Raw genomic sequence first — 12,538 nt, forward strand, 5'->3', positions numbered from 1 at the left:
TTCCCTAGAAACTTTCAAAAAGGGCTTACTTTTACTGAATATAAAATTTAAAAAAACTTCAAAGCTTTAAAACTTCAAATAAAGAAAACTGTCAGGCTCTAAATAATTGTACTTTACCATAATTTTTATGGTGATATAATAGTTATTGTGTATATTCCACCAGTTGAAGAAATTGAATCAAGCAGACATTGCAGAACACCTTAGTTCATGATTAGAGAGATCTGATTAATGTCCTCCTGCTGCCTTTTGGTAATGAGCAATCATATTAGCCAAGAAGGCATCAAGGGAAAAACCACAATTGTTACAGCAGCCAGCCCTTGCAAGAGCAATGACAGCTGTGTACACTGATCTAAGGGCCAGCCCTGCTAGAAGCAGAAGGTCAGACTAGGGATATCCTGAGGTCACTTCCACCTCAATTATTTTGTAATTGCACAATTCTGCCAGAGAGAAACTCCATGGACCAGTGGTCTTCAGAAAGCACGGTTGCTGTTAAAAAACATCACACCAAATTCATCTGTTCTTGTGAAAAAATGTTGTACTCTATCTATCTGCTCCACTATCAACCATTAAAGTCTGCAGAGGCTAGAAAGGACAGATGGGATTATTTTTAGATCAGAGAGGAAAGTGTTGCTTTACCCTCTCTCTGCTTCTTTCCTTTCTCACTTCAAAAGCTGATGCTGTTGAGATTCAGTGGAAGTCCAAGAATTACCTATTAAAACTATAACTCTACCTCTGCAGACAAAAATCCCATTTAAATCCTGCAAACTGTGGCTTGCTAAGACAATAAGTGCTGTTCTTTGTAACCCTCAAGACACACAGAGACTTTGATAATTGGGCTAGCCATGAGCACCCCCAGTATATCAAACTAGCCCAGCCCATTTTGACTGCCAAGCAAATAACTGCTCCATTTCTTCAAGTCCTGCACACAATGTTTGTTTAACCTACTTCACGATAGCTTCTCAGTCATGGTGGAAATTAAGTCTCTTTGAAAATGGAATTCTTATCTCCTTTGTATAGGGTCATACATCCAATATGTAAAGGTGACTGCCCTCTACTAATTAAGCTCACTTGAATGTAAGGAAGTACAGTGCCTCCAGAGGAGAATATGTAAACCTTCCTCACATTACCTGGAGGTAAAGAGTCTAAGATAACTTCTCCATGCTGTGGGGAACTTGCTATCTAAATTAATTATGGATTTTAGATTACTTTTGATTACAGTTTTGATACAATTGCACCAATAGTATAATCAGTTTTGTTTGGCTTTTAGAAAAGAATTTGTATACATTGGAAAAAGTGCAATGCAAGCTAGAATTCTCTTTCAAAAAGCTGGTTATATCTTATATAATCTAAAAATTCAGGATGATGTTTTAAAAGACAAGATGCAACTTTGCAGAGCTTGACTAAAATGCAGCAAAACGAGCAACAATTACCTCTATTGGCTCTCTAGTGGGCTCCACAGGTGTGTAGTTGCTATTCTTGTACGTTCCAAGGAATGGGCTGTTCTGGAGAAAGAGGAAATAAAAGTAAGAGAAATAAAAGAAACTAGGAAAAAGGCACATGGCACAAACCAGAGCAAGTGATGTCAAGGTATCCTATCACCAAGAAACTAATTGCCTAAGCTGTGAAATTGGAATCTAGACTTTGAAACAATGATTTTTCAATAAACAACACTAATTTGAGTAGAGAAACTTATGAAAAAAACCCCCATATATGTCAGAGGACAATTGCAGTTTAACATTTACATCACCAGACATTCGAGAAAAGACGTAATCAGACAAGTGGAATTTTCAAAAGGTAATGATGTAACTCTAGAAAAACCTGGAAAGTTCATCTGTGCCAGTGGAAGGGTGGGCACGAGGTCATTATCTGGACCAAACAACTGGGTTCTCCAGCTCAGAGAGATGGAGGAGCAGCAATGTTGCAGCGCAAATGTGACAGCCTAAGGAGGCCCTTACCAGTGCCTCAGTGCCAGGAGCTTCAGGCTCTTTAGATCTCTCAACCCTAACCCTAGCCCTAGTTAATTATCCGAGCTGAGTACCTGGGTTCTCCATGTCAGATAGATGGAGAAGCAGCAATGTTGGGGCCTCACCACGATTGTCTTGGCAGGGTCTTTACAGCGCTTTTCAGGATGTTAATTATTGCTTACTGAAATGATCCTAGCTCCCTACAAGGTCTGCTTTGGAAAATTTGTAGTTACTTTTTCCACCTAGTAGTGCAGCCTGTATTTAAAAGCATCTTTATATCATATAGGGTAAATAATTTCACCTCAATGCACACTTACCACTATTAAGACAAATTTCAGCATCTCCATAATGAAGTCTCAAAAAGCACTAAAACTGGAAAGCAGGCTTTTATTGTACCTTTTCTCAAAACAAATAATTTTCCATGGCTACTGCCACTTCTATCAGTTACCTTTTCACAGCACTTTGGCTTATGAAAGGCATACCATTTCTGCAAAAATTTGCCATATATCTTTTTAAGGGATGTAAATCTTTTATTTGCCTACTTCTGAAGAGCAACATCTTTAAGTAAGAGTGAATGAAGTGAAAGAAGTATAAAATCCAGATTATTTGGCACTGAAGAAGTTGCTAAATTAATTTAAGCTGCTTGGAAAGAATATTGGGTAAATGAAGTGGGATCAATTTGAGTTAATCTGAGGACTTCTGAAATATGCTGGTTAATAACTGCAGATTTTCCTTCTCTGACAGGATGGACACAATACAAACAAAAGCCTCATGTATAACTTGAATGCCTGTCTCCAGAACTAAGAGAACTCAGAACTCAGCTTCCTGATCTGTTCAGTTCTTCAGCCTTCTTCTTTAAACTACTGAAGAAAAGGAGCCAATTACTGCTGCCTGCAGCGGTCATTTCCACGTGCTGGTACCTAGCAACTGTACTGCAAGTTCAGCAGCTTGTTTTTTAACTGCAGAAGCAGCTTCCAAAGAGTCTGAAGTATCCCTGCTATGCATCATGCCAGGAAAACCAACCTGCCACGAATTCAAGAGACAACAGATTCTGTGTTTTCAAAGCTGCTGTGGTGCCCAAACCCCATTGATTTTGATAGGAAAGGAAACGTAGTACATTCTGTTGTTTCTGCTTGAGCTGCCTCTGTACTTCACAAACAACAAAAAATAACCTTTGCTACAACTGAAAACACACAAATCAGCATGTTGTCAATCAGTAGTCATGGCACAGCAAAATGGCTGTGGGACACCAGCACAGGTATATGAGCACACCTGCTCACTCAGAGGTAAGCGGAGAACAAAGCTTTAAGTAAACTTGTTCCAGGTACACTGAACCCCTGCTCTCTGCAGAAAGCACAAGCAGTATAGCATCCTGATAGCTACCTTCCAAAATATGGGTATATTTACCTGAGCTGGACAGCCAAGGACGATGTCAGATGAGAAATCAAATGAATCAGCTTTCTGGCCTACAGGCTGTAACTAGAAACAAAGACAAAAGAACTCATTTTTTAACCATGTCAGCTCATCTTACATTTGTGTAACAATTCTAACTGAAAAAAAACCCAACCTAAATATACCTTTGAAATCTATATAAAGCTGCCTGTATTTGCAGACCTTGATTTACAGCCAAGGCTGAAAGGCATCTACTTCTCAGAAAGAACATGGCAACTGCAAAACAAAAGAGCAACTCTCAAAAGAAGCTTAAAATGGGAAGTGGAAAGCTACAGTGGATCAGTTTAAACTCGTGGAGGATTGTGGTAGGCACATGAAGTACCTTGGAATTTTGCCAGAAGGCAAGGTTGTAAACTTTCCTGCACAAAAGTCATTAAGAGTCCCTCAATTTTTTATAGCTAAGCTGTATGATGGCATCTCCAACAAAAGGCTGTTTATGTGTAGAAGATAATACCAAATCTAATGAGAGGTACTGCTTGATGATTGCAAGCAATCATGTCAGCTGTTAAAACATTATCCTGAAGTACATGGAAGTTCAAGATCCAAAATACTGCCTCTGACTGCTGACTCCTTCTGCACTGCAATGCTAAATAAAATGGGTTTGCTTAAGCCATCTTTAATGACTCATTTTTATTGAGCTTAACTCATTTCCAAAAGTAGTAAAACCAAACTGAATTAAAGCCACTTTAATTCCTAATGAGACAGTAACAACATACGGATTTAAAACAAACTTCTAAGTAATCCATTTTAAACTGATGGATGCAGTTACAATTCTTTATTTGGTGGTTTCCCATAGCAGCCCATAGAAACATCATCTTTATGAAATGCTATCTGGCCTTGCATGAAAACGGATGAAGAAGACTTGAAGTTGCTCAGCTGAAGTCACACAATGACTGTGACTGCACTTGAGGCATCCCTCTCCTTGCCACATGCTTTAAGAACCAAGAGATTCTAGGCACAGAGCAGTCCCAAAGCCAGACAGTATTTAACTAATTAAGGAGAGACAAACACAAGGTCCAGCATTTTCCTGGCCTTAATTGCAGTGCTCATTACAGAGATCAGGTCTACTACTAATAGTAGTCAGGTCTAGATGAAGATCTCATTATATGCAGAGCCTGTCACCTTACCACAGCATTCCAGAGAGCCCTGGCAAGCTGAGAATGGCCCTTCTGGCTTGGATGGAAGCAGTCAGGTGAAAAGTAGGAGACATCTGGATTCCCATCCTACAAATAAAAGCATAAAGGACATCCTGAGTGTAGAAGAATCCACACAGTTCCAATTCGGCATTGCTGAGGCCAAATCAGAACCAGCAAAGAGAACTTCATGTTACTTGCTCTCCCTGCTCCATTGCAGAAAGGCTCCTGATTATCTGGCAACACAAACTGTACTTCAGCAGACCCATGAGCTACCAGAAACACTAGCTAGAGTGAACTAGGTGCCTCCATGGGGATAGATCCACCCAGAAGCAGCAAAACCACCATTTTCAATTATAGGTACAGTTCCTCTTCAGATTCTGCAGTAAGGATGGGTTCCTCACCTTGGTTCCAGTTGTCATTTGAACTGGCACCACAGGCAACATTATGCTCTGCAGTACCTTCTGCACAGCTGTGAGTTTTGAAAGGATCAAGAAGCAAGTAATTGTTTGATGGAAGGCAGCCAGGCTGACCAAGCTGACCAGAGCAGTTTCCTTTCTGAGCAAAGCTGTACTTTAATACAGGTACTGGGGGATCTGAAGGAAATGGAGTCTGGAAATTTAAATAGCTTGGCTCTCACACAAATACTGAGATTAGGGTCATACTTGACTGAAACAACTCTTTTGGTAAGAGCAGTTCTTCAAAATTTGAGCAGGTTTTGATTCAGTGTGGTTGGGCTTGCTTTTTAGAGGACTACTACCAAAACTTGCATCATATCTTTTGCTGTGTTTGGAGACAGAGTTTTCAGTTCGGGAACATTTGAATGTTGTGTGAGATTAGAAATAAAAAGAGCATCCTGAACTTTTTAAAATCTGAACTAATACTTGTGGGACTACAAAAAACGTTAAGAAATATTTTGCTACTTCTGTTTTTATTTCTGTGTTCCCTACACTCAGTACCAAAATCCCTAGGGATGACTTTTCATGGGCACCAGCTTCACACACCAACAAACGAAACAAAAGGCCTGTGAAGTTTTCAGCTAGTTCTCCAAATTTGTCCCTAGCAGCATCTTGACCTTTCAAACTTTCACCAATTATTGGGAATATTTTCAGGATCGGTCCAGTTCAATTACGCCAGCGCAATCCCTGCTCAATATTTTGCCCCTTCTGCTCTTAGCTCCAGGTGCATATGGAAATAGTTTCAGTTTTAGAGAAAGTTTGAGTGTTTTCCGAGATTCATAGCTTAATGGAACTTGCCATTCAAGGAACTGAAATATACATCAACATATACATACGAACTACATAAAACTATTTTCACAAGATCAAACTTCCCTTTTTGTCGGGAAAAATTAGTTTTGTGGCACAAAGGGGAAGTGATATAGTCTCTGCTGAGCATTGCAGCTATGCTGCTTTAAGAAGTGTAACCTAATAACTCTGTTGTTTATTAATCATATTGTATTTTTAGAAAGAAAAATATTTATGTACCCTTAGGAATATACACAAACTTCTTAATTCAGGTTTTGATTAATTTTCCAAAACAGTAATTGATATTGACAGAACAATATGTAAAACTAAGAACTGCTCACTGTATGAAGAAATCTGTTGTACTATACCAAAAAGCAGCAACATCTCATAAGAAAAGCACAGAACAAGATGAAACTATTTTGCATATAGTCTCTACAGGTAAGATACCTATCCCTTACTCCTTTAAATGCAGAAATCACCTTTAGATCATACCTGATCAAGAGGAATCTCCACATTTTGGAGGAAAGGCTGGATGACCACTGTAAAATTTTCATGAGTGTCATATCTGCCAGACTCAATCAGTCTCTGAATGCCGAGCTGCAAAAAACCAAAAAAACACCAGCAGTACTTCAACAACATCTCTGCATCATAATTGTTTTCTTTGTTTGGGTTTTCTGAAAGCCCTGGAATCAAAAGGAAGTTTTACTTGTGAACTTAAAATAGCCACACGCATTGGCAAAAGAGGGCTGAAATGTTGCAAAGGGGCTGAGAAGGCTGGAATAAAATGCTGAAACTATTTGTCAGAGAAAGGATTTTGGTGACTTAACTCCCACCGATTAACCTCTACTAGGAATCATAATTTTTCTGAAGACCTCTGCTGCTAGTTTTGGTCAAGGGATAAGTTTTGATAGCATCAAATAACCTCCTGCTTAGTTCATTGTTTGGGTAAAATACTGATATGTTATGTTTTTTGGCAATCAAGAGCTCACCTCTACTGGAAATAAAGTAACTGTACCATTCTTGATAGTCATACCTGGTAAGCTTTGGTGGCTTCCCTCACCATTGTTAAATTTTCTGAGTTTTCTTCTCCTGTGAGAACACAGCTGCACATATAACTGCAGGAGAGGTGAGAGGATAAAACAGCAATAGAGAGAGTTAAACATCTGATAATGCAGATGCCAGCCTTTGCTACCCAATGCCCTCATGATATGGGAGTAATAAGAGAACCTGTACAGTCATGTTTCTGTGAAAACGTGTTATTGCCCTTGCTATTGTAATTTCAAACCCCAGTCTTATTTTCTGCCTCACATGAATGATACTACTCTAAGTAATTTTGGTTTCACACCCCATTATATCAAAATAGTGCACACTGCACAGAGGATGATTTGTTTCATTAATTACACCCTGGCATCCAAAGGCCCTGCAGATTGACAGAGGTGCACATCAGACCCCCTGGAACGAGAAAAGAAGTCTTTGAAATGTGCTGCATGCATTACCTCTGATCTGATACCTTTCCAATCAACAATTCCTTTTGCATTTCCAAGACAGAGAATTTGTCTCTGTCTGAAAAGTCAGCTAATAGTGCAAATTACCCATTGCACTAAAGCCTCTGAAATAGGGGAAACCTGTCTACTCTGCAAATACACCACGTTCCCACGAAAAGGCCTGCAAATCCAAATGTTTGTGGACTTCAAACCCATCTTGAAGAACCCTGTATCAGTAACTTTAACCCTAGCCTTCGAGGTGTACCTTATGTACAGTTCTAGATATGGAAAACACTTAGGTCAAAGCCAAGAGAAGGAAAAGCCATTAGGCAGGGTAATGTCAACACTGCTTGGGAAATTCATAGGACTGTGCTGCTACCTTTAAACATCAGCTAAAATTATGAGAGAAGGAAGGAATAAGAACATGAACAGTAAACTCAGGGCAAAAGGAAGTCAAACAAGCCTTACTCTGCCAAGTAAGTGGGGCACTGAACTGGAGTGTCCACATATAACCGTCTCAGAGGGAGGACATCCACCACATCAACCAGACTCACTAGAGCTTTTGGAACCTGAAAGGTAAGTCAGACTTTAGCTTAGAAGAAACTGGTTACACAGCCCACAGTGCATTTATTTTACCACAAAGTCCAGCCATTTGACACCCCTTCCCTTTCTCCAGAATTGGAAGGACAAAAAAACCAAAAAGAACCAAAAAGCAACAACCCCCCCACCAAACTCCCCAATTCAGCTTTTGATTCTTTTCCCACACCATAGCTCAATGCTACTATCTGTCATTTCAACCTGCATCTCACTACAGCAGATAGACAAGACAAAAGAAAGTGTTTTTGTAGAAATCAACAGCATATGTTTGGTACCAGAATGGAAAAAAAAAAACCCACAAAATCAAACAAACAGAAGAGCTAGCATCAGTCATGCCTCAGTATGAGCTAGAATGCTGAGATAATTCCATAGTACTTGCCTCCTTGTGCAGAATATCAAGAGTTTCTTGAATCCTTTTGATGTAATTCCCAGCTGAGTAGTGAACCTGATAGAAACAGAAGAGATGACTGTCAAATGGACTCACAAGGAATTCAGGTTGGGAGGCTGGAGAGTCACATAATTCACTTCCTTTACTGCCTTACGACACTGTGGTCAGTAGAATGCTCTTGCTTCTTTCTAGAGACTGGGGATTTTAAACATACCAATTAATCTAAAACATAGGGAGACTCAGTGAAATTTTGGATTTAAAATAAACCTTGTTGATAGCAGCATATATAACCTAAATCCACTGGGTCCTTCATGTAAAAATGCAGGAAGGAACTCAATTTGAATGCAAGCTGAACAACATAAACAGAGCAGCCATAAGCATGCTCATAGCCATCTGATAAGCCCTCATAAAATTATGTGAAATCATTGGTAGTCAAGGTCATAGCTATAAATAAGGCTATAAAACTTGGCAGCAGCAGCAAAGATGCCTAGCAAGGCTCCTGCAGAAGCAGCACATTTCCCAAGCACAGAGCGTTGCAGAAGAATTGAAAATGCTCAAAAGAAGTTAGCATATTAAAGGCAAGAGAGTGAGAGTTGGCAGTGAAAGGTGGCCTCTCCCTGCTGCCTGCCCACTCAACTCCCATGATCTCCTTATGGCAGCCCTAAAGGCTTCTCCACAATCCAGAGAAGCATAATATTCAAATAAGACTGAGCACTGCAGCAACTTCCCTCATATATACACCTCACCTGTTCCTAGCAGCTCCCTACACTGTGAGTTATGGGGTGATGACAAATGTGGGGTTGCACTGCTTTGAACTACCACAACTGTTCTTGGGTATCTAAAGAGGCCAAGCTAGCAGCAGAGCAGTTACCACATCAGAGGAGTGAGTCTTTTCTTCCCTTCCATTTTTTGCTTATGGTCAAAAGACAGTAGCCAAGGCAGTAGCTCTTACCCTGGAGTAAGCTAGAGAAAACAAAACCACCCTACTCTCTTGCTGGCAACCTTTTATATCAGAGTACTGCCAGCAACAACCCTCATGAAAACATACAGCAGCCCATATATAACTCATGTTATCTCCATGAAGGCTTTATGGAACCACAGATTTCCCTTGATGTGTTTCCACACTGACAGTACAGTTTCAGATAACCAATTCCAGTACTTACAGGATCTTTGCAATAGTTGCACAGATCGTTGGCTCCAATGTGCACCGTTATGAGCTTCCAGTCAGCACTGAAGTCAATCCTCTGTGCAATAAAGAAAATAATGAGTCTGAATTTCTTTAACTTTGTGATATGCATGTGGTGTCATTGCGTTGTTGTGTGAAGCAACAGCTATTTCTATTCGTGCTGTAAGATTGACAGAGTCCCAGACAACTCACCTGATCAGTTTTCATAAGTCTAACGAGATTTCTTGCTTGGGCTGGCAAGTGCCTGGAAAGAAGGAGAATTAGTGAGTGAAAGAAACACCTGTATTGAGAGATCAACAACACGTCTTCAGACATCTTAAATCAAGTTGCCAGATATGAGAAGGGTTGACTGAGGACACAGTACAATAATCATGTTGCTGTGATCAAATTACAGGTTCACATCTTGGTGATAAAATCAACAGTAAATCAAACTTGAATACTGATTTTATTCAAGTTTAGTAATTAAACTGGAACCATAAATTCAGCTCCTATTGCAGTGCATAGCACCTAAAACAGCTGAAAAGCCAGACATGGCAACAGTTGTAGGCAGATGGTCTCTGTAGAGCTAGGCTGCAATCAATCTATTCCTTGCTGACTAAAACAAGGGAATCCTCCATCCCAATATTTTGCTGACCTCTTGAATAACATGCCCCTGAAAAACTTAGGTTTCAGAGTTCACTGTGCACACCCTCCTCATTTTTGTAGCCTGCACCCAGAGTCAGTACATAATTGCACACTACGTGAAACAGCTCTGTGCCCACAATTTTTCCAGGGTAATTAAAAATCCAAGAAGCCTTCAAGATTACTCCAGTAAGTTAAGATGACAACCTTGCCATTTTCTAACAGCCAGGTGAGCACTTTCTCTTTTTTGTGTACATATATAGATATACAGATAGACAGACATATCTAAAGTGCAATGAGTTTTGAGTTACTTAGGCTGAATGCTTCAGCTTTGTTTGACTGCCCTGACATGTTGGTCTTCAAATATGCATAGAGAAGAGAATGGGGTCAGAAAGCTTTGACCTTTCAGGGAGGTCTGTGGAATGGAATGAGCTGCATCTCCCTCTGGGCTCTTGTTAAAGACACTGGCTGTCTATCATTTTTGGGAGCATATTAGCTGACTTTAATAAGCATGACAGTTGTTTTGTATGGCACCCAGAGTTTAGCTCTCCTTTGCAATGCTTTGTTTACTGTAGGAAAAAGAGAGGTGTCTCACCATCCTTGTCCAGCTGAGTACTGCTCTAACACTGACACATAAACATTTACTGAGGAATGAGCCCTGTCATGCATCTACTTGTGACACAGACACTGGACAAAGGTAATAGTGATAAGAACTACTACATGCACACAATGTCATGATCTACTTATTTATATCCCAAAGCTATCACAAGCTACAAGTAGTCACAATTTCTTTCTATTCTTACTGTGGAAACCCCTAAGCTAAGGTATCGACTTCAATATTGACACAGAGGAAAACACCACTTATTGACCTGACAGACCACAAAATATTTGATTTCTCATGCAGTCAGTGAGGTGCTGATGCATCTTGAGCCAGAGCAGTCAGCAAGATCTAACAACATTTTGAATGAAGTAGTGCCAGCAATGATCCATCCTTGAACTGCGGTTTCAACCAAATTTAGATCTTGACCAACGTAAACAGTTTGCTTATGGGAAATACAGATATTTACAGTTCCTGTCACCTGTTTTCTCCTCTCACTCTTAAATTCTTAACCTCCTTTTTCTCTTCCACATGGGAGCAGAGATCTCAGCCAGGCTCTGCTTCAGCAATGTTATTCAGATCTATCCTTAACTCTATCGTGTACTTAAACACTTTGGCAACGAGTGCAAATAGGCTTCAGAACATTTTGCTGAATGAGACCTGCATTGCTACATTTTCATCTAGTTCACTAAAGAGCTCTTCAAAGCAGCCACAGATTTCATTTTAAGAAACCCTTATACCTGCTTTCCATAAGCTGGTAAGGCTGCAAAATTATCTGATTACAGAAATGTCCCAGCACCTACGGAAAGCACTTTCCAGACTAGTAGCATAAAGCAAGACAGGCCAGGTAAAAATTCTTAAATGCCAGCATTAGCTGGTGGACTTTTTTTGCCCTGTGAATAATTGGAAAATGGACAGTTTTGGATGAAGAATAAATGCTGGATTATATCATCATTCCAGGGTCAAATACCTAAAGCAGGAGAAACATTTCCTTATGTTCCAATACATTTCAGTACTCAGCTGAGTACTGAATTCAGAGAATTAATCTTCTCAGGTATATCAAGAGCCAAAACATCACAGAACAGAACCCCAGAAGAAGTATCTCAGAGCTCAGGGATATTAGCATAGCAGTTTACAGGACTTTACTTTTGCACAACTTTCTGCAGAGTGTTATGAAACAGAGAAACAACAGAAGACAAGCAGAAATCTGGCATGATTGTTGTCTGTGTCTCCTTGCTGAATGTTTACAAAACATGGTTACAAAGCAAAGATAACCTAATTTCATAATCTTTATCCAGTCCAGTCACTTGCAGGAGAAGAGAGAAAACTAATTGGTACAGATGAAGTAGGCAATTTTTGTTAGAATACCGTTTATCAAATAATTTCAAACAGCTAAAAAATAGCTGTTTAATAGCCTTGGTTGCTGCAGATATGAGCTGTTTTAAGTCAAAACAGCGACTTAAGAGGTTGTGTATCCTGTTTCAAGTCCTCTCACCAAACCAAAATACCTCTTTAGGATTTAACAGATAAAGAATACAAGACAGGCACCTAGCTCATTCTTTCACGCAACAAGCAAAAGCTGGAGGTTATCTGGATATATGCTGCATTCAGTATGTTAATAAATTCCCATTAATGGCTGATGCACATTTCACTGACACACACAGATACATTCAATCACCACCAAGTTAAAAAAATGCCTTCTCTCAGTTCTGGGGGGCTGTAGGATATAGCAGCGGGCCTAGCACCCTACTTCTGTCAGGAAATCCAAGTATTTAATGAGATTACCAGAATGAGTCAGAAGTTACTCAAGGCCTACAGGAGAGCAATAAAAAACCCTGATAAATCCTAATAATCTTTGCTTAGATACAGCA

The 12,538-nt window shown here is 39.8% G+C and overlaps 1 protein-coding gene across 2 annotated transcripts in view; it reads right to left on the reverse strand.

Moving 5' to 3' along the window:
- Nucleotides 1-12,538, reverse strand: part of PLB1 (phospholipase B1) — a 78,426-nt gene that overhangs the window by 20,354 nt on the left and 45,534 nt on the right. For both annotated transcript variants that reach the window (XM_085055034.1, XM_085055033.1), the window contains 9 exons: nucleotides 9,641-9,692; nucleotides 9,426-9,506; nucleotides 8,254-8,319; nucleotides 7,746-7,846; nucleotides 6,827-6,908; nucleotides 6,286-6,390; nucleotides 4,544-4,639; nucleotides 3,372-3,443; nucleotides 1,431-1,502 (listed from right to left, as the gene is read on the reverse strand). In XM_085055034.1, coding sequence (XP_084911160.1) covers nucleotides 1,431-1,502; nucleotides 3,372-3,443; nucleotides 4,544-4,639; nucleotides 6,286-6,390; nucleotides 6,827-6,908; nucleotides 7,746-7,846; nucleotides 8,254-8,319; nucleotides 9,426-9,506; nucleotides 9,641-9,692 — 727 coding nt within the window. The remainder of the gene's footprint in view (nucleotides 1-1,430; nucleotides 1,503-3,371; nucleotides 3,444-4,543; nucleotides 4,640-6,285; nucleotides 6,391-6,826; nucleotides 6,909-7,745; nucleotides 7,847-8,253; nucleotides 8,320-9,425; nucleotides 9,507-9,640; nucleotides 9,693-12,538) is intronic.

Source organism: Lichenostomus cassidix, chromosome 3 (genome assembly GCF_008360975.1).
Source record: "Lichenostomus cassidix isolate B80296 chromosome 3, HeHo_3.0, whole genome shotgun sequence".
Taxonomy (NCBI): Eukaryota; Metazoa; Chordata; class Aves; order Passeriformes; family Meliphagidae; genus Lichenostomus; species Lichenostomus cassidix.